The 26,408-nt window shown below is 35.6% G+C and overlaps 2 protein-coding genes across 6 annotated transcripts; one reads left to right on the forward strand and one right to left on the reverse strand.

Moving 5' to 3' along the window:
• Nucleotides 1–2,330: 2,330 nt before the first annotated feature.
• Nucleotides 2,331–14,682, reverse strand: LOC105220325 (uncharacterized). Of its 4 annotated transcripts, XR_008470028.1 has the most exons (8): nucleotides 14,291–14,681; nucleotides 12,328–12,605; nucleotides 12,128–12,269; nucleotides 9,955–12,062; nucleotides 8,596–8,755; nucleotides 8,317–8,503; nucleotides 2,731–2,959; nucleotides 2,331–2,659 (listed from the first exon to the last, which is right to left on the reverse strand). XR_008470028.1 is itself a non-coding variant. In XM_054225520.1 (5 exons), the coding sequence occupies exons 3-5, from the start codon at nucleotides 8,325–8,327 to the stop codon at nucleotides 2,582–2,584; spliced, it is 318 nt and encodes a 105-aa protein (XP_054081495.1). In that variant the 5' UTR covers nucleotides 8,328–8,503; nucleotides 8,596–8,755; nucleotides 9,955–10,197; the 3' UTR covers nucleotides 2,331–2,581. The 4 variants fall into 4 exon arrangements, 1 of the variants encoding a protein (XP_054081495.1); XR_008470029.1 differs by lacking the exon at nucleotides 12,328–12,605 and having other exon boundaries at nucleotides 12,128–12,288; nucleotides 14,291–14,682; XR_008470030.1 differs by lacking the exons at nucleotides 9,955–12,062; nucleotides 12,128–12,269; nucleotides 12,328–12,605 and having other exon boundaries at nucleotides 14,291–14,611.
• LOC105220324 (uncharacterized) lies at nucleotides 13,467–26,408 on the forward strand. 2 transcript variants are annotated; one of them, XM_054225518.1, is made up of 3 exons: nucleotides 13,467–13,598; nucleotides 13,948–14,258; nucleotides 26,152–26,408. In XM_054225518.1, the coding sequence occupies exons 2-3, from the start codon at nucleotides 14,061–14,063 to the stop codon at nucleotides 26,308–26,310; spliced, it is 357 nt and encodes a 118-aa protein (XP_054081493.1). In that variant the 5' UTR covers nucleotides 13,467–13,598; nucleotides 13,948–14,060; the 3' UTR covers nucleotides 26,311–26,408. The 2 variants fall into 2 exon arrangements, with proteins under 2 accessions (XP_054081493.1, XP_054081492.1); XM_054225517.1 differs by having other exon boundaries at nucleotides 13,479–13,598; nucleotides 13,842–14,258.

Genomic DNA, 26,408 nt, shown 5'->3' on the forward strand with positions numbered 1-26,408 from the left:
CTGAGGGTGTTGTTATGCTACTATTTCTCTCATCTCCCTTTTTGGTTTCTGTTATTTCCAAGAGTTCGTTTAATCTTTCGAATTCGTCACCATGGATGTCTATAGGCGGCATACTTGCCAGTACTTCAGCTGCTTCGCTGGATATAGTTCGGAAAGAACTTATTACTCTTATTGTTGAGAGTCGATGTACAGCATTTTTTGGTTTCGCATGCGCCTTTATCTCTAGCGCCTGGACCCATATTGGGGCCGCATTCAATATTTAAGAGCTCATGGCTTTTGAAATTAGAAATCCCTGGCTGGAACGCACGCAGCCACTATTTGCCATCATTCTTGATAAGGCATTATAAATTTTATTTGCTTCTCCTCGAATTTAAGCTTAGAGTTATATTACCCCTAAATACTTAAACTGTGGCAGTGAAATAATCGCACACTCCCCAAAAGTTATTGTTATTTTTTCATTTTTCCTGGTACTAATAAGCAATATTTTTGTTTTGTGCTCAGTGAGTTCCCAGCTCATGGAAGAGAACCATTGACGCAGTCCATTTATACACTCATTACATTTATTTTGAAGGTCACCGAGCTGTTTACCGACTACTACTCGTAGTGGATCGTCCGCGTCCGCAACTAGTTTTACATTTTTTGGTTGTTATTTTCTCAGCACACCGTCATACACGAGGTTCCATAAAAGCGGACCTAAAACAGAGCCTTATATATCCTTTCGCATTCTTTACATCCAAGGTAATCAGCGCACAATATTCTTTTGTACCACTTTCCATCTTTTGCCACTTAATGCACATTATGTAGTGTCAACGACTTGTCTTAGTGCGTCGATAGTGAATCTCTTTTTTATGAAGTCGTATTGTCACTCTGATAGTCCGCCGGTTTCTTGGGCGCTTTTAGGTTACTGCGACTTATTTTTCAACTTCGACATACGGATTTTGTATGCAGTTCACCAGAGATCAATATTTGCTTCATTTCAGAGCTTTCAAAGCAGGACTTTTTGCTGCGGGCGATGGCTGACTTCAAGAGCTTCTTATGTCTTTTAAATGTTTCTCCAAGGATACCTTCGGTTTCTCTACCCTGGTTGCGCTGTGGGCGACGTCTAACTGAATGACAAAGCTTCCTCAGCGTGGCAATTTCATCATTCCACCAATATACTGGACGTTGTTTGTTGTGATATTTTGTCATTCGGATTGCGTTTACTAAGTGGGTGGCGTCTTCGCCTGGTGCCTTTACTGCACTCCAGACTATCTCGAAAACATCAGTGTCGAACTCGTTTTGCTTCCAGCTACATTTCTGAGAAGTGTTTCCTCTCAGGGGTTCCATTTCTCGGAACACTAAAACTTCAGTAATGATAGCCATGTGATCACTATTTGTGAACATGTCTGACACATCCCTCTTAATTTGTCTGCTAAGTGCGTCATTTGCAAACATAAGGTCTATTATAGAACCTTTATTTCCTTTTTGTATGTGTTTTTTATACCATTATTTATTAACGTAAGGTTAGTTTGACTCAAGAATTCTAGAATTAAGCGCCCACCATGGTTTGTACTTCTGCTACACCCAGCAGTAGACCATGCATTAAAATCGCCTGCTATTATTATAGGCGTTTTGCCTCTAATTTCTAGAGAAAGTTTCCGATTTCCATGGATGATGCGCTGGGGCGAGCATTGCAGCTTACAAAATAAATACCATATACATATATTATGCCAGGTGAAACCAGTTTGAGCTCCTCTGGATCATGATGAGAAAGATTTTCCTTTACAGGACCATATTGCCGCCTTGCCACTTATGTCAGTGAACCAAGTGCTTGAGCACTGAGTATATTGTTCGCTCAATAAGGCAATATCGATAATATTCTCTAACAGCAACTGTTTTAGTAGTTCTTGTGCTGCGACGCAATGATTTAAATTTAACTGCAAAATCTTCATTTTCGCAGTGATTTTGACATTTCTATGCACATGGGGCTAGTCCACTTCGCGCGGGTTGCATTGTGCTAAAAAAGTCCCAAAACTACAATGTCGAGTTGCCGTGTCATACTACAAAATTTATGTCATTGAAATTTTTAGTACATCATCCGATGCCTGAAAAGTATTTAAAGTTAGTTAGAAATAATTAAAATATTGTTATTTGCCTGTTGCGATGTGCGATTTTACTTTTATTTACTTGTTATATCATTTAGGAGTCATCCATAAATTACATCACACGAATTTAAGGACTTTTTAACCCCTCCTTGTCACAAGTTGTCACATTTTGAACTAACTCCACCCCCCTGACGTGACGTCACCCATTTTCCAATTTTGTGGATTTATCATAAAATAAAAAATAGGTTATTCTATTTATTCTTATATTTATTGAATAATCTTTAATAAAATCAAAATTTAGTTATATATTAAAGTACAGAGACAACGAATGACTAGTTAAGAAATAATAGATACTTAATTATGCTGCTGCGTGATCGGCGTGGTACAGAGCAGCCAGTCGTCTAGCACCTAGGAGCGCAGAAGAGCGGGAAACGATATTGCCCTAAACTTTGAAATGTGATGTCACAAAGCTCCCCCCTGCCCCTTGTCACACAATGTCACTTCTGAATGATACCCTCCCCGACCTTCAAGGAGTGACGTAATTTATGGATGGCCCAACCAAACCAATACCAACTCTGTTAAATAATAAGAATATCAAAATTGTTGTTTTGTTTTAGTTTTGCAATTAAATTCGTTTCAATAATACCTGTTGTTGTAGCATATTTTGTGTTGTATTTCTAGGTGCATGATTTTTGTTACTTCCATCATACGTCGAATTTGTAATGTACGATTGATGAGCGATTGCCGTTGTATGTCTTGAAGAACTGCTGGTAGGATTCCCCGCACCCATACCAAGTATAGCTACCTTACTATATATGAGTATATGGATGGTATCCAGCTTAAGATTTAGTTTTTCTTCCGAAGTTTGCAAATATCTGAAAAGGATAATAAAGAGATAAAAGTATATTCTAACAAAAGATTTTATGTTTAGTATATATATATATATATACATATATATGGATGATTCTACGATAAGAGGTTTCAATTGCATAGAGAAAACGGCTAAAGAAATACTTTGGAATTTTTTCATGAAACCTCTATATTAAGATTTTTGTCCCTTTTATTTATCTTCTCACGTAAGGGCAAGTCACTTAATACATATTTTATTACTTTTTCGACAACCAGGGTAAATACATCGGCCAGAGGAGAGACGTAAAGTTTATGGTAGATAATTATTTTACCAAAAGCAAAAAATTAATTTAAAATAGTATAACAAATTAAAGGTACTCTATTTCCTATATGAATAAACCCTAAAATTAATATAACAAATCAATAAATTCACTCTTTATCATAAATAAACGAAACAAATATTAAATACAAAATCTTAAGATCTTTCAAAAACATTTCTGACTTTTTAAATATATCCTCTGCTCTTTCAAAAGAAGTTTTGGCATGGGAAAAGTCTGGCCAACCTGATATTATTTGGCATATGCACCGTTTATGCGATTATAGGCGAATCTATTTGAACGCGTTAGTCATCTCTCCTTTTTGCTGTTTGGCGCGAATTGGAAATACCAATATAAACCAAGTCACTTTTAACCTGGTTTTTCCTACGGAATGGAGGGCTTACTGTTCCTCTGCTTCCACCAGCGGGTACTGCATCGAACACTTTCCAAGCTGAAGCGCTTTCGTCATTCGAACAACATGACCTTGCGAACGTAGCCTCTGTCTTTTTATTCTCTGAACTATAATACATATGTCAGTGTCGTCGTATAGCTCATCGTTCCATCAATCCATCTTTTTCTCGAAAACTCCTTGCGCCGTCTCATCGGATGTTGACATCGTCCATGCTTCTGCACCATAAAGCAGAACGGGGATGATAAGGGACTTGTAGAGTTTGGTTTTGGTTCATCGAGAGAGGACTTTAACATTTAAATGTCCACTCAGTCCAAACTAGCATCTGTTGGTAAGAGCGATTCTGCGTTCGAGTGCGAGGCTAATATTTTTGGTTTTGTTGATGCTGGTGATGGCTGGAGGTGGGGAAGGGGTCATGTTCAGAAGCTCACGCAAGAAAGTATCAAGACTCAAGCAGCTCACGACTTCCGGTCCGGGTGTCATGATGAATAGTATCTCCCCTGGTTTCTAACTCTCTCCCCTGGAAGTTATTTTGCCAGGGGAAATACGACAGGGGAGAGACGTTTTCATGAAAAATTTAATTGTTTTAATTGATTGATTTATATTTTGGGATTATTATATACTTCACTTTAATTATCACAGTATTAGTAACTTAGGACAATAAAGGCAAATAAATTAAATTAATAGTATACGTTATATGAATTGCCAGGGGAGAGACAAAATCAGTTTTCGAATCCAGTACACCGCACGAAAGGGCCGCATTAACTAAAAAACTACAGCGCTCAAACGGATTTCGCGATTAGTATTGTTAACTTTAGGCTGAAATGAGCCCATGAGCACTTTTTTCAATGCGATCGTCTTTGAATTTATGTCGTACAAAAGGAACAAAATTTGGCAGGGTAGATACATAAAAAAATCGGGACAAAAGTTAATTTAAAAAATTATACGAAATAAACAAAATAATTTTGTTTTTTATTTAACACTAACTAATTTTGATTATTTTACTTCCGATTGAACTTAGTTTAGGTTTAGCATCTCATACAAGAAATATATGTATTGTCCAAAAGTTAAATAAAAAGTAGCATCGAGACAAGCCAGGGGAGAGACTTTTTTGGACTATGTAAGGAATTCGAGAAAAAAATGTTTTAATTATGCAGTAATTTGTCATATTATTTAATACACTTGCCACACAAGTTGCCTCTTATCGTAGAATCACCCATATATTTCTTTCTCTCTCTCTCTCTCTCTATATATATATATATCTTTCTATATATATACATATAATATAATAACATCCATATGTACGTATATAACAATGTAACAGTTAACATTAAGGAAAGGATGAGAGAGTTCAACATTTATTTATTGCGATTAGTAGTAAGCTATATTTAAGAGAACCTAGATTAAGCTTGTAATAATTTGATGTAATAAATTAGTTTTAGTTTTTGGACTGACACCGAAGAAGCGTGTTTCTTTTAAGAATATTATTGGCGACGAGGAAAACCTGTTATTAAGAATAATATTTTTGACCAGAGTCAAATTTTAAAATTCTTAATACATATATTTATAAATAAAATATATACGTAATTTTGTTAAGATAAATAGACTTTTTTTGATTGAACAAAAGTGATACATGTATAAAAAAAATTAAAAAGTATAAAAAACTAAACATTTTCAAAGCAGTGAAATAAAATAAGCTCAAAAGTTTGTTGGAAGTTATAGGTGTATTTTAAATTTATGACTTTATAAAACTTGTAAATTCCCTTATATGTGTGGTTGACGGTGGCCCCTAGGCAAAGCAACGGGAACCACAAGACAGCATAACGATCACGTCTCGTCAAGGACATTTAAAACTCAAGGGCAACCAAGGTAAGGTGATTCCTGGGCAAAACAAGGTGACCCCTTGAAACAAATAGACAACTGCGTTGGCCGCCGTGAAGCTGCAACAACATTGCAAGTGTTCTGGTAGCAACCACATTAGCAACGTAAGTATACATAAACCGTTGGTAACATGCAAATATACCAGCTCTTTACTAATAACTTACAAGTAAATATATTTAGACAATACATATATAATCATTAAGTTAATTACATTTTAAGAATTTTCATTTACATTAATACCTACTTATTACAAATATGGATACCTTGGAAATAAGCAGATTTAATCTGGTGTTAACGTGTATTAAAAACAAAGAAAATTTTGATGGCAACGATCCAAATCAATTGCCAGATTTTATAGAATAAGTCGAAAATATTATACCGTCAATAACAGAGTTTGATACAAATAACAGAAATGTTATATTTGGTTACATGGCCTATTTTAAAATCAATTCTTACAGCTAATTTTGGCGAGAAATATTCCAATAACGATTTAATGGATAATTTGAAAACTGGTGCATTACAGGGTACAATCGAAAACTATTATTATAAAATAAACAAAATTGCAAATAAGATTCAATAGAAGAAATTAATAGAATTGCGCTTAAAACATTTAAAGACCATCTTCCAGAACCAACCCGCACCATGATTTATTCGAGAAATCCTGTCACTTTAAAAGATGCTTTCAAAATTATAATAGATGCAAGACACCAAAATTATACACAGTTTGGGCCAACAGAGTAAAACTATTTTAACTCAAATAGTAGAGGTAAATTCAGCAACGACGATAACAATGTAAACACTCAAATAAACCAATTCCCAAATGATTCGAACAGTAATAGATACAAACGACAATTTTTTTATAACAATAGAGAAAACAATAGTTCAATTAGACCTTATTCTACCAGTGTCGAAAATATTCATAACCTACCATATCAAAACCAACAGTTTGGCAATAACCCTAAACATAATAATGTAACGAAAATGGCACCAGAACAAACTAGAACTGACTATCGAAATCGATAACTTGCCAGATGTATCTAGATACCACAACTCAAAAAGAAGTTGGAACAACGAGGCTTAGCAACGAATGGGTTGAAAGCTGAGTTACAAGCCCGTTTGCGAGAGGCCATGGAAGAAGACAACATCAACGTGGACGAATTTGTTTTTGAATCGCTGTTAGAGGAATCGACAACAAAAATTGAGGAAAAGAAAGAGACTCCATGTTCGTCAGGAGTAATGGACATGAAAATGATTTTGTCTACAATGTCTCAGATAGTTTCCCAGCAGCAATTACAGTGTGAAGCGCAGGACGCGCGTTGGGCAACGCGAATGGAAGAACAGGACACGCGTTGGTCAACGCGAATGAAAGAATGGGAGATACGCTTAACAACAAAGTTGTCCCAAATAACAGAACAAATGGAGGCATCCTTACAAAGAGAAGAGGTGTCAACACAGCTGGAAGTGCATGGAGAGTGTATACCATCGCAGGTTTCAGCACAGGTGTTGACACAGTTGAAGGAACAGGAGGTGCATAAATCGACGCAGGGGATCTCAGAGGAGACAGACATGTCATGGACAAAAGATTGTGACCGGAAGGAAGAAGACTCTCAACAACATGGGCCTCCAGGTGTGAAACGTCCAAAGAAAGAAGAAATAGCTGCAAAACGTCCAATCACAAAGGCACAGTGCAAAAGTTTCAAGATAGTGGCTGGATGCTTATATCGGGTATGGAAAAGTAAAGAAGGACAAATCTCCCGATCTTTCATGGTTGGTCGGAATGAGAGATTACCTAAAGTTCGATACGAGATGCACAAAGGTCCAAGTGAAGTGCACATAAGAATCACGGAAACCTTGGGAAGGTTGAGGACTCAGTTTTGTTGGGTTGGTTGTCGTAAATTAATGGGAGATTGCTTTGCAAATGAGGTGTCGAGTTCCAAGAGTCATGGTCAGATGAAGCAGTACAGTTCGGGAACGCCATTTGAGCAATTTGCCATGGTTGTAGCTGGTCCATTACCTACCAGCAGATCGGGAAACAGGAGCGGTTTGATGGCTAGGACGGAGAAATACCCAATTTTAAGCCAAGAGACTGACGAGATGGTGGACGTGGACATCAAAAGTTGGGAGATGTGCCAGAAGCAATGTGTCCGGAAAATATTTGAAGCAGCATCACATCCACGATCCGATATCATGGTGGAAAGATTCAGCCGAAACTTGGAAGAGCATTTTAGAAAGCTTTTGGACAGGTATCACCACAGGTACAGAGAATGTCCATATATCCATATTCCTGGCTTATCGGCCTGCTGCCAGGAATCAACGGCGTAGAGACTGCGAGTATTATTTTTGGTTACGGAATAATTTAAGGTTTAGGATTAAAGCCAAAGGAGAAAGAAATGTGAAGGAGGACGACGGAGTCCTAGAATATGAGATTAACGAAAGAAATGCTAAGCGTTTGATTCTGGAAGTATGTCTAATCGAGACGATCAGAGTTAAGTGGAGGGCAGTGTAACGAAAATGGCACCAGAACAAACTAGAACTGAATATCGAAATTGATAACTTGCCAGATGTATCTAGACATCGATATTCGTAGTTGCCAGAATATTCGACTGCCGATGTATCGCTTACAATCGACTATATAAGGGCTGCCGGACTGGCAGCAAGACACAGTTCTAATAAGAGAGTTGTCGAGTAAAGTGTAAACAAGCTATAAGTTAGAGTTGTAAAGTAGAGTATTGAGTAATAAAGTGTTAAGTTATAAGGAATTATAAATAATGATTACTGTGTAGCCATTAATGTGTGACTTTTATTTGACAATCCAGTGATCGAACTCAGGGTAGAGTTTTAGAGTAAACGACAGATTTTGGAAATCCGTTACAATAACACAAGTAGCTCTAGATTAACAAATCAAACCAGGAGTATAGGTATTCAGCTTAAACTTTAGTTTTTCCTCCGAAGTTTGCAAATATCTGAAAAGGATAATAAAAAGATAAAAGTATATTCTATCAAAAGATTTTATGTTTAGTATATACATATATAAGGTTTTAAATTAACAACTCACCCATCTGCCTAAAGTGGCAAAATCCTTGTTCTGCTTCTCTTTTTAGTTTTGCATGTACGCACCAGATGTGCGTTGCAGCTGGCTTTGCTTTCCAAAACAATTTTCTGCAGTTATATTCCTTTGAAATAAGCTGCAGTATCCAGTCAACCATAGTACCGCTCTGTAAAGACAAAATTTACTATAACAAGTAAGGAAGGGCTAAGTTCGGGTGTAACCGAACATTTTATACTCTCGCAATTTATTTATTTAACTTTATTTATATTATATAATACACAAAGTCCATTGAAAGTTGGAAACCATAATATTAGGTTAGAAGCACCGAGGTCCTCGTGTTCGATATATGGGGCCTTAAAAACCTATGGTCCAATTTCGGCGATTTTTAGAATAGGGCTGCCACACTATTAACATAGTATTTGTGCAAAGTTCGGCACCGATATCTTCACTAGTGCTTACTTTATATATTGTAAAGTAAACGATTCAGATTGTCTTCAAAGTTCTGGTATATAGGAAGTAGGCGTGGTTGTGAAGCGATTTGACCTATTTTCACAACATATCATTGGGATGTAAGCAAACTATTACAAACCAAGTTTCACTGAAATCGGTCGAGTAGTTCCTGAGATATGGTTTTTGACCCATAAGTGGGCGATTTCTTATGTGAAATTTAGTGTTTCTGACGTTGTTCGTTAGTGAGTTATCCCACTTTTTGTAATTTTCAACCTAACTTTTGTATGGGAGGTGGGCGTGGTTATTATCCGATTTATTTCATTTTTGGACTGTATTGGGAAGTAGCTAAAAAAAAACGACTGCAGAAAGTTTGGTTTATATAGCTCTATTGGTTTGCGATATATGTACAAAAAACTTAGTAGGGGGCGGGGCCACGCCCACATCCCCAAAAAAATTACATCCAAATATGCCCCTTAATAGTACGATCCTTCATACCAAATTTTATTTCCATAGCTTTATTTATGGCTTAGTTATGGCAATTTATGTGTTTTCGGTTTTCGCCATTTTGTTGGCGTGGCAGTGGTCCGATTTTGCTCATTTTCGAAAGCAACCTTCCTATGGTGCCAAGAAATAAGTGTGCCAAGTTTCATCAAGATATCTTAATTTTTACTCAAGTTACAGCTTGCACAGACGGACGGACGGACGGACAGACAGACATTCGGATTTGAACTCCACTCTTCACCCTGATCACTTTGGTATATATAACCCTATATCTAACTCGTTTAGTTTTGGGTGTTACAAACAACCGTTATGTGAACAAAACTATAATACTCTCTTTAGCAACATTTGTTGCGAGAGTATAAATATAAAATAATATCAGTAACAAATTATTAATACGCTCTTACATCCACTCACTTCAAATTTTTTTTTTTCATTTGAATGGCGGCCATGGCGGAGATTTTGATCGGTTCATTGTAGTACGTGTATCTCTCTCTTATACATACAAAATACAGGGTTAATGAATGATGCCATTCTAACTATCGAGAGTGCCATTTAACGACAAATACCCAGCCAGTATTTACTATTGTAACGAAAATGGCACTAGAACAAACCAGAATTGACAATCGAAATCGATCAATTTCCTGATGTATCTAGACATCGATATTCGTAGTTGCCAGAATGTTCGAGTGCCGATGTATCGCTTACAATCGACTATATAAGGGCTGCCGGACTGGCAGCAAGACACAGTTCTAATATGAGAGTTGTCGAGCAAAGTGTAAACAAGCTATAAGTTGGAGGGTTAAAGTAGAGTATTGAGTAATAAAGTGTTAAGTTATAAGGAATTAAGCTCCAGTTACCGATACTTGACTTGACCTTGAGAGACTTGATAACTGTCACATAAAAGATCCGTTTAATGGGCCTTGCATGTATTTGATTACCGAACGCATGACTTGACTTGAAAGTCTGTTGAATTTAGAACTCTAAGTTACGTTGACATTTGTACTGCTCTCCCTCTCTCACTGCTTCTCTTTTCATTCTCACTATGACACTATTCCAGTGTTGCCTGAATGTTTTCGTTTAAAATTAAATATGTTAAAATTCTAATCTTTAATATTTATAAATCTTCAAATAAAGAAAAAATTAGATAATTCAGAGGAAAATACCCTTTTCACAACAATTATTTTTTAATGTGTTTAATAAAAAAATCTTTTATTTTATTTATAACGCAAATACTTGTTTAACTTTAAGTGCAATAAACAAATCAAATCAAATAGGTTCCATATGAGGATAATTTTTGCAACAGAAACATAACTATTGCGAATCTCTGAAAGAATTTGTGGTGATCTGCTCAGAAAAAAATATTTTGCGAATTTATGTAATGAAAAATTGATTGTAAATGTTCAAATACAATTTGAATAAATTATTTATTCACCTATCATTTATACGCTTGGCTGGCTCCAATTTATTACATCTTCTAACAATTCAAAATATCGAAAAACTGAACTACGCGTGCACGTTTCTTTTGTGCTATTCTGCTCAAAGCTATATTCAAATATGTATTTATTAAAGAGTTTTCTTTCAAACAGAAAATCTTAACGTGTTCACAGATTTCCTAATAGTGAAGTTTTTTTGTATAATAGTTTTAAAATCTTTAATCTTGGTGATATTTTAATTTAAAAAACTTAGTTTTAAAGCTAAATCTGAACATCTGGCAACTCTACCCAGAAACTATAATAATAACAGCTGAAGTTGAAGTTGTGTGAAGTATAACTGCATCTAAGTTTTCCAAGCCAAATTTTTCGAAGCTGAGTCAAGTCAAGCATCGGTAACTGGAGCTTTAGAAATAAAGATTAGTGTATAGTCATTAAAGTATGACTTTTATTTGACAATCCAGTGATCGAACTCAGGTTAGAGTTTTAGAGTGAACGACAGATTTTGGAAATCCGTTACACTATAAATTTTTAATGGAAAATTACTCATTTTCAATAGAAAAATGTATAGGGAACAGTCAATTTCTATATCAATATTCATTGTAAATTGACTGTTCCCTCGGGAGAAAATGGTCGAACAAAACTGAATGATTTTGATTGAGTCATTTTCAGGGTCAATTTCCAGTCATTTTATTATAAATTTCGATTGTTTTTTCCAGTCATTTCTCAATGATTTTCTAGTAAATTTTCAGTCATTTTATTATAAATTTCGATTGTTTTTTCCAGTCATTTCTTAATGAATTTCTAGTCAATTTACAGTCATTTTATTATTAATTTCGATTGTTTTTTCCAGTCAGTTTTCAGTCATCTTATTAATCAATATTCATTTTTTGGTTTATTTTTAAATTGAAATTCATTTATATTTTAAACTAATTCATTAACATGTTTTTCCTGCTCATGCTCAATACAATCATTTATTTTCAGACAAAGGTATACGGCGTTCTTTTACTCTTTCTTTTGCATAAACGAAATGTTTTTGTAGCGTTGATCTAACGGCTTTTTCGTCCACTTGAAACATTTCATGGCAAATATCTATAGAAAGAGGAAAGAATTGTAGTTATTGTTGAAAGAATTAATACAATATAAAATAATATTACTTTTTATTATTGTTGTAACGAAACATTTTTCCGCGCTTGGCTTATCTGCCGTGCCCCTCCACGAAAAAGACATTGCCAACTCGTGTGAAAAAATACGCCTGATTGCTGCTCTTGGAAAAGGGGTTGACGCTTCATCCCCAGTCTTCTTAATACATTTGTAACTGGTAAAAGCAACATAACATAACAAGCATTATACATACAAATTTCTCCAATAACTCTGGCTTTTGTAAAAGCTGTGCTTCGAAATCGGTAAAATGGTAGTTGGTCGAATTGTGGGCTTTGACTTTCAGAGGGGTTTCCCCTGTTTTCCAATTTGACCGCAATAACTTCCTTAACAATTTTAGCTTCAACAAATTTATTTTGTTTTCTTCCTTTAGCTCCTTCATTTGAATTAATAAGCTATTTTAATTAATTACTTTAAAATTATGTTTTATTTTCTTTATTTCACGCACTAGAGAGCTGTTGCTTTGGAGATGAACTATATGGAAGTGAGAAATGCATGCATTATTTTGTCACAAAAATAAATATTTTGATGTTGTTAACTGTATACTCATAACGGGATCACGAAACAACACAATTGATATTTAATCAACTTGTTGAGCGTTTTTTGATACTTATACATTTTGTTATTGTAATCGGCAAATTTATCAAAAAACAATCACCAAGAACAATCAATAATGATACGTAAATCACCATACAATCAACTCAATGCTATCTGGATAGTTACTATCGTAAGTGCTGATGAAAGCTGAAAAACTTTGCATGTGTAGTGGTGTATGAGTTAGCTCCGTCTTGTAGGGTAAATTATTAGTAATTTTTTAAATATTTTTCATTTATTTTAAATAATAAAGAATAAATTATATGGTTTTGATCACATTTTTATTTTTTGTATCAAAATATTAAATGTTTACAAATTTTTCTAAAATATTTCGCAAATATTTGTGTAATGACTTGTAAAAGTAAAGTATTCCGTAACGCACCGTTATTGCAACCCCAGATATGGTGAGGAAGAGCAATATAAACCCAATTAACTTTTGTTATGAGTGATGTTTTCCATTAATATTTTCCTTCCAAATGCACAAAAATATTGCCATTTTGTAGTGCGTTTATTTAAAATTCTGTGTCGAAATACGTAGTAAATCGAACAGGTGATCTCAGCTGTGAAAAATTTCACGTTATCCAGCTGATTCTTTTGCTACTTGTATGTTTATAAAATGGTCTTGTAGGGAATGGACAACAGCAAAGGTAAGTTATCGAAATTAATCTACAAAAGTATTTGTGTGTAAACACAGCTTCATAGTCGTTTCTCGTTAGCTATTTTTGCAATAGTCGATATGAATTAAATTGTATCATTCGTCTAAATAAGTTTTCATTGATAAATTGTAAAGTCAGAAATTAATTTACTTGCTAAATAAATTGTTTTTATAACATACTTGCGAGTAATGTTATTAGTTATTAACTATAAAAAAGTGTATGATGTGATGTATTAGCTTGTGGGATATACATAGTTAGCGATGGTTTACTAACTTGCTGTTTTATTAAAAAAAAAGAAACATTTATAAATATGTATATAACTTTCCTTGCTTATGTTAAGGCAATAAATCATTTTAATTTATGTTTCGAATTGTAGATATTTAAATAAAATATCGGTAAAATTAAAAGATAAATATTAAATTAGGCTTGCGTGCACATTTAATAAATTTCTAAAATATAGTGGAATTTAATATACTTATGTACTTATATACATTATGAAATGTTTGGGAATTATAAAATTATGTCGGCAATGAATTACGATAATAACTTACATAAACATGAGCTAGCGTGTATTGCAGTTACGGAAGAAGAGTATTATAAATTAAAAGGGAACATTGGTCCAAATATTTCTACCTATAATACTTACTACGATGAAAATACCCATAAAAAATTAGTTGAAATGCCCCCTAACGTAAATATTACTCGAGAACTCTCTTCTGGTAAAAACATGTTCATCGACAGCAAGCATGTCTCGTTTATACGAACTAGTGGTATTACAACTAATATTAATCAGCCTAAAGAAATAATATCTATCAGCAATAAACGGATATTTCCACCAATACTTCCTACGCGAAATATCAACAATAATATTGATAATGTAAGTAAAATGTTGAAATACATAGTACATACGGCACGATTCCGATTACTTTGGCGGTCGGGGTTTGACTCCGATCGGTATAGGAATATATATAAATATTCTTGATTGGACGTATAGTTTTTAAAATATTCATTTTTAAAATCCAATTTTTTCTATAAGTAACACATGGAATTTTACACACTGTAAAACTATTTTTTCACATTTTTTACTTCACATATTGAAAATTACACTATTAACATTCAATTTAATTCAAAATATAGATTTATTTAAGATTTTTTAAGCCAAAAGTACTTATTTTAAAAAACACTTAGCACACTAATAGCTGAAAAGGTTTCTGTGTTTACAATTATGTGGAAAACGAGCGTTGCCACATGTTAGAAACCATAGATGATATATTTTTAAATGAACGTGTTTTATTTATGTATTAGCATATCAAAGTTTTTGGTTGTAGAACTCTCTTCTGCATCAAGGATGTATATAAAAAATCTTTCGAGGGATGTCCGAAGTTTTTTTCGTGTAGAACTCCTTTCTGCACTGGCGTCCTTCGGCCGCGCTTTAAAAAATAACCCTGGTCGAGCCAAAACCGGGGTGTCCAAAGTTTTTTTCGCGTAGAACTCCTTTCTGCACTGACGGCCTTTGGCCGCGCTTTAAAAAAAATAACGGGTCGGCTTTAGTATACCGTCCCACGATTTCGGGGTTAAAATGGATATGGGCGGATAGAGGAGGATCTCCAGATCACGAATATATATAATTATTGCCGCCGCAAACTTATAGTTTCTGAGTTATTTGCAATTTAAGATTTAAAATTAATAATTTTTAACTCGTTATTTCTCACTGTATATTGAATTTTCCACATATATTTTGCACTTTAAATATATTTACACTTCACACATTTGTTTATAAATATTTATTTTTAACCAATTATATTAAAATATGCTGTAAATAAGCATTTTACTTTTTGCACAATTTTGTTTATTTTTACAATAAAAAAGGGTTGCATTCTGACACAAAATAGGTGTTACCATATCACATATTTTGTAAACGAATTATAAGAATCACAATAATGAAAAAGAAAGATTATATCCCAAATACAATAAACATAATGCATGTAATGTGTAATGTAAATTATTTTATTATTTCCCATATTTTGATAATATCCGGTGTTGGTTCGACCAGGGTTATTTTTTTGAAGCGCGGCCAAAGGCCGCCAGTGCAGAAAGTAGTTGTACGCGAAAAAACTTTCCATTTCCCTCTCTTTGATAACTCCCGGTGTTGGCTCGACCAGGGTTATTTTTTTGAAGCGCGGCCGAAGGCCGCCTCTGCAGAAAGTAGTTCTACGCGGAAGAACTTGTTATTCCACCTCTTTGATAACTCCCGGTGTTGGCTTGACCAGGGTTATTTTTTTGAAGCGCGGCCGAAGGCCGCCTCTGCAGAAAGTAGTTCTACGCGGAAGAACTTGTTATTCCACCTCTTTGATAACTCCCGGTGTTGGCTTGACCAGGGTTATTTTTTTGAAGCGCGGCCGAAGGCCGCCTCTGCAGAAAGTAGTTCTACGCGGAAGAACTTGTTATTCCACCTCTTTGATAACTCCCGGTGTTGGCTTGACCAGGGTTATTTTTTTGAAGCGCGGCCGAAGGCCGCCTCTGCTGAAAGTAGTTCTACGCGGAAGAACTTGTTATTCCACCTCTTTGATAACTCCCGGTGTTGGCTTGACCAGGGTTATTTTTTTGAAGCGCGGCCGAAGGCCGCCTCTGCAGAAAGTAGTTCTACGCGGAAGAACTTGTTATTCCACCTCTTTGATAACTCCCGGTGTTGGCTTGACCAGGGTTATTTTTTTGAAGCGCGGCCGAAGGCCGCCTCTGCAGAAAGTAGTTCTACGCGGAAGAACTTGTTATTCCACCTCTTTGATAACTCCCGGTATTGGCTCGATCAGGGTTATTTTTTTGAAGCAGAAAGTAGTTGTACGCGAAAAAACTTTCCATTTCCCTCTCTTTGATAACTCCCGGTGTTGGCTCGACCAGGGTTATTTTTTTGAAGCGCGGCCGAAGGCCGCCTCTGCAGAAAGTAGTTCTACGCGGAAGAACTTGTTATTCCACCTCTTTGATAACTCCCGGTGTTGGCTCGACCAGGGTTATTTTTTTGAAGCGCGGCCGAAGGCCGCCTCTGCAGAAAGTAGTTCTACGCGGAAGAACTTGTTATTCCACCTCTTTGATAATCCCCGGTGTTGGCTCGACCAGGGTTATTTTTTTGAAGCACTTATAAATTTTGAAACCTTGGTATTTTTTTGTAGTTAGAATGTTTACTTAATAACTATTTATTGGGTATTTGTTTTCTTCATTTTGGGAATTTTATTCATTTTGATTATTTTTAATCGATGCATGTGGCAACACTTATGTTCTGTCATCTTGCAACCGTTTTGTTATTTTACAAATAAACAGAATTCTGCATAAAATTAAATGTTTATTTACAGCAAATTTTGATATAATTTGTTAAAAATAAATATGTAGAAACAAATTAATTAAGTGTAAATATATTTAAAGTGCAAAATATATGTGAACAATTCAATATACAGTGAGAAATAGCGTGTTGAAAATTGTTAATTTTAAATCTTAAATTGCAAATAACTCAGAAACTATAAGTTTGCGGCGGCAATAATTATATATATTCGTGATCTGGAGATCCCCCTCTATCCGCCCATATCTATTTTAACCCCGAAATCGTGGGACGGTATACTAAAGTTTTCCCAAAATAACCCTGGTCGAGCCAAAACCGGGGTGTTCAAAGTTTTTTTTTCGTGTAGAACTCCTTTCTGAACTGGCGGCCTTCGGCCGCGCTTCAAAAAAATTACCCTGGTCGAGCCAAAACCAGATGTTTTTTCGCGTAGAACTCCTTTCTGGTCAAGCCAATACAAGTTTTAGCAAAATAAAAGGCAGTCCTCGATATGATTTTCAAAATTTATTTTGTTTAATAAAAGAAGAGGAATTTTGGCAAAAAAGAGGAATTTTCGCAAAAAGAGGAATTTATGGATGAATTTATATATGGTATCTACAATGTGGCAACGCTCGTTTTCCGCATAATAGTAAACACATAAATTTGAGAGTGAAAAGTGTTTTTGAAACATATAATTCTGACTTTAAAATTATATAATACAAGTAAAATGTACATTTAATGCAACGCCTACAGTTTTATTTAATATATTTGAGGTGAAAAAAGTGCGTAAAATGTGTTAAAGTGTATTAAATTGTGTGAAATAGCTAGTTGAAAATTTTGATTTTTTATCTTTAAAGCGGAATATCTCGATACCTATTACCCTATATATTTTTGAATCGGGAAGACGTCCTCTTCAACGTCCAACGGTGTAATCAGATCGTGTCGCCATAGTAATCGGAATTGTGCCGTACATACATATGTAGTCAATAGTATGTATACATGCATAATTGTTCACATATTATTCGATATATTATTTCTTTGGCACAATTCCGATTACTTTGGCGCCGCGATCTGAGGGCGTTGGAAAGAGGACGTCCTCCCGATTAAAAAATATATAGGGTTATAGGTACCGCAGACGCCTAGTTTTCGAGATATTCCGCTTTAAAGATCAAAAAACTAAAATTTTCAACAAGCAATTTCACACACTTTAACACATTTTACGCTCTTTTTTCGCTTCAAATATTTGAAATTACATTACTAACATTCAATAAAATTCAAATTTTACATTTATTTAAAGTTTTTTTACACAAAAATTACTTATTTTAAAAATCACTTTTCACTCTAATACTATGTTTACATATAACGAGATTATCTCCATTTACGAGCTTAACTCGATAATCTGTAATTAAGAAACGAGATTTCTCATACAAAATTCATCTCTTGATAATCCGAGATTATAAAATTCTCTCCTTGTATACAACTAGATTTTCGGTGTTATTCCTAGGTTTATCGATAATTTTGCGAAGAAGAGGAGAAATATCAAATGAAAATGTAAACAAAAATGGCAGACAGCGAGAGAAATATGTGTAATACAACAACAAATGCAACACATTTGACAATTGATAATCTCATTTGGCTATTTGGCCATAAGGTTTATGTGTTTTCAATTATGCAGAAAACGAGCGCTGCCACATTGTAGATACCATATATAAATTCATCCAAAATTCCTCTTTTTTTATTTAACAAAATAAATGTTGAAATCATATCGAGGACAGTCTCTTATTTTGCTAACACTTGTATTAGCTTGACCAGAAAAAGATTAATATAAAATAGACATATGGAAAGAAAGTAGTGAAGTGTAAGTGTATAATAAGTGCAAAACATAAATGAAAAATCCAATATAAAGCGAGAAATTACGTGTTAAAATTAGACAATTTTTAAACTTTAAACGCGAATATCTCGAAAACTATAAGTCTCCTTCGGCTATAATTATATATATTCTTAATCTGGTGCTATACTAAATCCCAGACACGGAAAATAGTAAATGGTGCTCAAACACTTATAGATATTCTAATTCAATAGCGCACTATATAAATAAATCAATATTACAGCTTGTAAACTCCTATGAGCTCTTTCACATGGGTCAACTCCTGTTGCGGCAAGGGGGCGACGAAGAGAGGAGAGTTTATTTTTTGTATGTTATTTGCAAATATATACAATAAAAAGCAGTTTCAATGAAAGTTTCTATGCCATTCTTAAGGCCGAATTGACAAAAGTACCCGAAACTATCGTACATTCATTATTTAATAATTTATATATACCTCTTGCACAATCTGTGAATGATCTTGGTACAATCACGGATGAAAGACCCAAAAGTGCGAACCAAAACTACATGTGCACTTTCAGTACTGTTCTTGGTACTATTACGAATGAAATACCCAAAACTGCGAACGAAAACTCCACGTGCACTTTCAGTACTGTGAACCCAAAAGCCCCTATATACCCGCTATTTCCGGTTAGTTCTACCAAAATCCCAAATGAGAATTTAATAACAAAATCATTAATTATATTTCATATTTATTTAAAATATCATGTCATTTAGGTGTTTATTATTATATTTACTTTATTAATGTAATATCTTACTACACATTATACATATGTAAAACGTATTGAATAGTTGAACAATTTTTGCTATCTGACAAAGGCTGGAGGAAGAGTGGCAAATGTCAAATACCCTGAGCGGCCTGGAAGTGTAAGCTGCGCACATTATGTGAGGACTCTTTTGGTTTCTTTAGGAGTTTTTATACTCTCGCAATATGTTGCACAGAGTATTATAGTTTTGTTCACATAACGGTTGTTTGTGTCACAAAGAAATAAAAGAGTTAGATATGGGGTTATATATATATAAATGATCAGGATGACGAGTGGAGTTGAAGTCCGGATGTCTGTCCGTCTGTCCGTGCAAGCGATAACTTGAGTAAAAATTAAGATATCTTAATGAAACTTAGAACACATATTCCCTGGCACCCTGAGGAGGTTGCTTTCGAAGATGGGAAAAATCGGCCACGCCCACAAAATGGCAAAAACCAAAAACATATACAGTGTCATAACTAAGCCATAAATAAAGTTATGAAAAAAAAATTTATTTAATTATGTTTAAAATTTGGTACATAGGATCGCATTTGGGAGGGGCACATTTGGATGTAATTTATTATAAAAATTGGGCGTGACCCCGCCCCCAAATATGTTTTTTGTATATATCTTGCAAACCAATAAAGCTATATAAACCAAACTAGCTGCAATCGTTTCTTTTAGCCATTTCCTTATACAGTCCAAAAATGAAAGAAATCGGATAATAACCACGCCCACCTCCCATACAAAGGTTAGGTTTAAAATTACTAAAAGTAGGTTAACTCACTGACGAAAAACGTCAGAAACATTAAATTTCACATAAGAAATGGCAGATGGAAGCTGCACTCAGCTTTTTTTACCAAATGGAAACTGGGCGTGGCGTCGCCCACTTATGGGTAAAAAACCATACCTCAGGAACTACTCGACCGATTTCAATGAAACTTGGTTTGTAACAGTTTCCTTATATCCCAATGACACGTTGTGAAAATAGGCCAAATCGCTTGACAACCACGCCTACTTCCTATATACCAGAACTTTGAAGACGATCTGAATCTTTAACTTTACCATGGGCCTAATCATTGAATCCGTTTCGATCGAAAAACGGTTCGATTCGATCGAAAAATTTTACGTCGGAATCATTGAATCCGTATCGAAAATAAAATTTACGATCACATTGAACTCACTTACCGACTCGAAAAAATACATTCTGCTGCTAATAGATGTTGCTAGTTACGAAATCATTGAATCCGCAAAATCGAAAATTTTGCTCGAAATCTATCAGTTGGTGAATGAGTTGCGGAAATGTAAAAGAAATAAACCATTTGGAAGTTTTTATGTAAAATATTTTAAATGGGTATTTTAGAGACGAGAGACAAAAACGGACTAACAGAAATAAATTAAAAATGTTTAAAAGCGATATGAAGTTGCCAACTCGAAATAGCGAAAGAATTTTCTCAAAGAGCCCCAGGAGAATTAAATATTTTTATGGAAGAAATTTTTCAATAGTTAAATGTCAGTTTTAATTTTTTTTGAATAAAGCAAAAAGCACAAACACTTTTTCAAATTTGTTGCATTTGTCGATAGAACAGTTTTACGTTCTCACTTTGTGGTAAAGCAGTTTATCGACGGAATCAATGATTGCATGAACATTTTCGATCGAAAATCTTTATTCGCTGCGGATTCAATGATTAGGCCCAATATATAAAGTAAGCACTAGTGAAGATATCGGCGCAGAACTTTGCACAAGTACTAGTAATAGTAATTGTGTGGCAGCTCCATTCTAAAAATCGCCGAAATCGGACCATAGGTTTTCAATGCCCCATATATCGAACATGAGGACCTCGGTGCTTCTAACCTAATATTAGGGTTTCCAATTTTCAATGGACTTTATACAATATATATGACGAATATGTGGGTCAAATTGTGTATTATATATTATTAATAAAGTCAAATAAATAAATTGCGAGAGTATAAAATGTTCGGTTACACCCGAACTTAGCCCTTCCTTACTTGTTGTAGGATCTGTTCTTTCATTAATTACACTAGTACTAGATTCATCCAATTTCTGGGAGGAGGGTTTCTATAAAATATAAAGTAAAATTTGAATTTTTACAACATTAAAGTTGGTAATAATTACCTTATGTTTCAGGAATTCTAAATATAACACGGGCAACGTTCTAGTTATAATATCCATGCTCTTGCTGTAGTATTTCCATTGAACTAATTTCGGAGAATCCATGTCCTTGTAAAGCGATACAATAACGTTATGATTGCTCAATACAAGGTGAAAATGAATCAAAACAGTCCTCTTAATTGAACATGCAAGAAGTTTTTAAATTTCTATGATCACAAACATTCACTTAAATTTATCCTTTAATTTCCGAGTTTTAGCTGCTAATAGCTCGGCCAACTGAGGCGCCGGTAATTCTAAAAAAATACTGCAACTGCTTTGCCCTCTAGCTGATTGGCAAAACCCAGTTTACACACGTCGCGATGATAAACGGTTACAAAAGCAACTAACCATGTCGTTTCAGTTCTTCCCGGGCTTGTGTTGAGCAAAAGGTTTAATTGTACGTAAAAAAGTGACATTAAACTTATTATCTGGTGTGTAAATGATTTGTGTTCGATGTAGCAGCGTTTGCATCCATAGTTCTGGATTGGCTTGCAGCACATATTCCATCGATTCGAAAGTTCTACGCTGCTACCATAAGTGGCACCAATTATGTTGCGTGCCTTTAACGCGCCGTATGAGGTTTGAAATATCTGTATTAGCCTGTTTGTTAAAAATTTTTATTCGAAATTTTTATCACGAAAGCTGAAAATAGTTGAGACTTGATAAGAAAATGAATCTACGAAAATTTCACGCCTCTCGGACCACGCCTTATAGTGCCGATAGAAAATTGTATTGTTAATTGCACGTCACTCATACCCCAAGAAAACGGTCCCTGGTTTCATGTAAGTTTTATTATAAAAATTACAAAATAATGACTATATATTGATTTTTATGATTTTCTTCACAGTTAATGATTAATTTTGAGTAATTTGTAAAACATCATAAATGATGAAAAAAAGTACCAAAAAACGAAATAACAAACATATAATCCAAAAGTGAGTTTTATTGTGAACAAAAAATATAAAAATCAAAAATAATGATTATTTATGATTTTTATTCTTTTTCCTCAAAAATAATGATTATTTATTATTTTTATTATTTTGCTCAAAAATGATGATTATTTATGATTTTTTACAAAATTACTCAGAATTAATCATTAACGGTGATGAAAATCATAAAAAGCTGTATTTAAAAAATCATGGTGGAAATGGATAGATCGTCCAAAAAGGATTACAATGACGTTATCCTTTTGTTTGTGTGACGAGTCTAAGTGATTGATTTTTTTACTTAAAAATCGGAACGATAATCATTATTTACGGTCCCTGCTCAATACTCTACTTTACAACTCAACTTATAACTTGTTTACACTTTACTCGACAACTGTCTCCTCCGGCAGCCCTTATATAGTCGGTTGTTGGCAATACATCGACACTCGAACATTCTGGCATCTACGATTATCGATGTCTGGATAAATCAGGCAAGTTATCGATTTCTATTGTCGATTATAGTTTGTTCTGATATAATTTTCGTTACACTGCCCTCCACTTAAGTCTGATCTTCCCGATTAGACACACTTTCAGAACCAAACGCTTAGTTTCTTTCTCTTATTTCGCCTTCTAGGACCGCTGCCTTTTTATTCGCTGGACTATGTCTATGTCATCGAAAAACACATACAGATCATCATTCCATCTTCTGCGGTATTCGCCGTTGCCAATGTTTTAGGGACCATAAATCTTCCGCAAAACCTTTGTCTCGAAAAAAGCAAAACCTTTGTCTCTAAAATTCCTAGTGCCGTCTCATCGGATGTTGACACCGTCCACGCTTCTGCACCATAAAGTAGGACGGGAATGATGAGGGACGTTTGATATCGAACGGTTCGGAGAGGTCCTTCCCGATCCTGACGGAGCTTTTGGTGTTGCTCAACGTCAGCTTACACAGCCGTATTAGTTTTGCGGGGATACCAAATTCAGACATCGCGGCATAAAGGCAGCTCCTATTCGTGCTGTCGAAAGCAGCTTTAAAGTCGACAAATAGATGGTGTGTTTCGATCCTCTTTTTACGGGTCTTCTCCAAGATTTGGCGCATGGTGAATATCTGGTCAGTTGTAGATTTCCCAGGTCTAAAGCCACACTGATAAGGTCCAATCAGTTTGTTGGTGGTGGGCTTTAGTCTTTCACACAGTACGCTCGACAGAACCTTATACGCGATGTTGAGGAGGCTTATCCCACGATAGTTGGCGCAGATTGTGGGGTCTCCCTTTTTGTGGAATAAAATATTATTTTAATTATAATTATTATTTATTTTTTATTAATCCAATGGCTTCCATTACAAAAAATTAACATTTTAAAATTTGTTGGCTTTTAATGGCGTTCGCCGATCAGCTTTCCTTACTTGCTAAACATGCGGTCAATGGCTACCCTTTCGACTATCTAACGCTGTTAGATCGGTAAGTACTAAGTCTAGTTGTACGTCATTGGAGCAACGCCATGCAGCAGGGTTGCTCCACATCCTCTTACTCCGTGCTGGCATCGAGTCCAATCCAGGGCCTGAGGTATTTTTCTACTGCGTATGCGCTAAGAGGCACCATCCAAAGTACACCTCGCTTAGGTGTAACTCATGCAATGGAAAAAGCGATCTTAAGACTTGTTCAGGCCTTAAGACTCACGTTATGTGGCGCCATGCTGTCAACGCACTACTGCTACTATTGCCTCTACGGCAGTGCAACTTGCACATAGTTTGCCATGCTATCAGCGCACTACTGCGACTATTGCCTCTACGGCAGTGAGGCAGCTTGCCGGACATCACCATTGCTAGCGGTGGTCTGATAAATTGCATAACCTGGCGACCTATGCTAATTCTTGCATCAGATCATCTGCCCATAATTATCTCTATTGAAAAACCTCCTGACTTTATTTCTGCGGACAACCGCACCTATGTTAACATTAATAAAGCTAACGGGAACGGGTTCACAGAATGCAACGAGAATGCCTTCACCTTACCCATTCCTATGGACGTTATCGTTGGCGAACGTCAATTTCGCAAGGTGATCACCGCTGCTACTGCTCGCTTCATACCAGCCGGACGAATTGAAAATATGTCCCGAATTTCCCGGCTGAAGCGGCAGTTTTAGCAAATGAGCGTGACTCCTTACGCCAGGTCGATCTCTGTGATCCCCGCATAAGGGATCTCAATCTGGAGATTCGACAACTGGTAAACAACTATAAGCGGACGCAATGGGTAGAGCACTTGAAGTCCAGTAATCTTTCCACTGGTGTGAGCAAGCTCTGGTCAACCGTCAAATCCCTGTCAAACCCTGGTTGAAATTCAATTCGGTAGCCATGCCTCCTCGGACCCGGAGAAGTGCGCGAGCTAGTTTAGCCGACAATTTATACTGCACCCCCCGGTTGACAATGCTAAAGGGCATGTCACCGAACGGTTGCGCAAATGCCAAAAAAAACTGCGCGCCACTTGTAGAATATCTCACCAAGATACTCAATTTGTCGCTAAACACTCTTAAAATACCCTATATGTGGAGAATCGGAAAAGTGGTTCCACTACTGAAACCTGGAAACCCGCCAACCAAGGGGAGTCTTATCGCCGGATAACTCTCCTTTTCCCAGTAGTGAAGACATTTGAGGCCTTGCTGCTTCCGACACTCACGTAACACCTGAACCTAGCGAAATATCAACATGGTTTCCGTAAAGTGCACATCACTTAGCGTCGTAAACGCCCACATAGTTCATGGTATTAAGCAAAAACCACCCTATAAGAAAACCGTCCTAGTGGCGTTGGACCTGTCAAAAGCTTTTGACACGGTCAACTTAACAATGCTAAGACATTGAGCAAACAACACTTTCTCCGCGGCTGAAGAGATGGATCATGAACTCGAGAACAACCAAAAGGCGTTGCATTCATAATACATAACATCGTGCACTGTACAGTGTTACTAGCCTAGAATATTAGGACCTAGCTATCGAAATATTTACCGCATACATTCCCGCTGGTTATGCGCAACAGGATATCACCCGAAACGTGGACCGTTACTTCGTGATGAAAACAGTTTTTTTTCTTGGCGACTTTTACTCGCCCCACGATTTATGACATTCTGGTCTGCTAAACGATCGTAAGGGATGGAGCTGGCAGAACAGACTGTCTTCTCGACTCAGAATTATGAGCACTGTATAGTAAATATGTAGATGTAGATATATCTGAACAAGATACCGAATACTTGTCCTGCATGCCTCTCCCTCTGGTGCGATCCTGTCAAAACATCTTGTTTCCTGAGATTCCCGTTAAATGACCCAAAAAGCAACTTAATTTTCGCGTCTTCCTTAAATCAGGACGAAGGTAATCGCTAAAACAATAACAACAAAAATATTACTGTCCAATGAGTTTTCGATCGCCGAAATTCGTTTACTGCATAATCAGTTGTTATGGGATTGTATTTATTAGTCCAAATACGAGTGAACCCGGCATATCCGGAATAACAAATCATTGAAATAAATACTAAATTTGAACAAAGTTCCGACGAATTTGCTTTGCTTTGGTGTTCATCTACACCCTTATTGTTACTCTTATGTCGACTTCTAATCTGGGTTTACAAAATAGTATAGTTTGTATCGATAATATCAAAATGTTTTTTTTAAGATTTTTTAATAGGAAAATCGATTAATATATCATTATTTTCATATTTATTAACCCAAGTTTTTTTCTTTTCAGGTTGCTATAGGAGCGGTAAATGACAGAAGTAGTTTTCGAGGCCTTCGCAAGCAGTTTAGTGGGCGATTCAAACGTTTAGTCTCCAAACAACCGAAAGCATCGAATCAAATCATTCCCCCCGAACTCAAACCGCAATTAAAAGCTATATATGTTTATTGAGATAACCGAAAGATGTAATGATATCAAAATCAATGTAAATTTATTTGTGTTTTAATTAAGAAATAAAAAATCTTTTTATTCTAAATTAAGCAGCAGCA

The sequence above is a fragment of the Zeugodacus cucurbitae genome, chromosome 2 (assembly GCF_028554725.1).
Source record: "Zeugodacus cucurbitae isolate PBARC_wt_2022May chromosome 2, idZeuCucr1.2, whole genome shotgun sequence".
Taxonomy (NCBI): Eukaryota; Metazoa; Arthropoda; class Insecta; order Diptera; family Tephritidae; genus Zeugodacus; species Zeugodacus cucurbitae.

What these genes read in the sequence shown, in the direction of transcription:
- LOC105220325 (XM_054225520.1), bottom strand. An exon ending in AAAATATGCTACAACAACAG is followed by an intron (nt 2,660 to 2,730) that starts GTATTATTGAAA and finishes ATTATTTAACAG; the next exon opens with AGTTGGTATTGGTTTGGTTG.
- LOC105220324 (XM_054225517.1), top strand. Translation starts at nt 13,881, where the DNA reads ATGTTTGGGAATTATAAAATTATGTCGGCAATGAATTACGATAATAAC. An exon ending in TCAACAATAATATTGATAAT is followed by an intron (nt 14,259 to 26,151) that starts GTAAGTAAAATG and finishes TTTTCTTTTCAG; the next exon opens with GTTGCTATAGGAGCGGTAAA.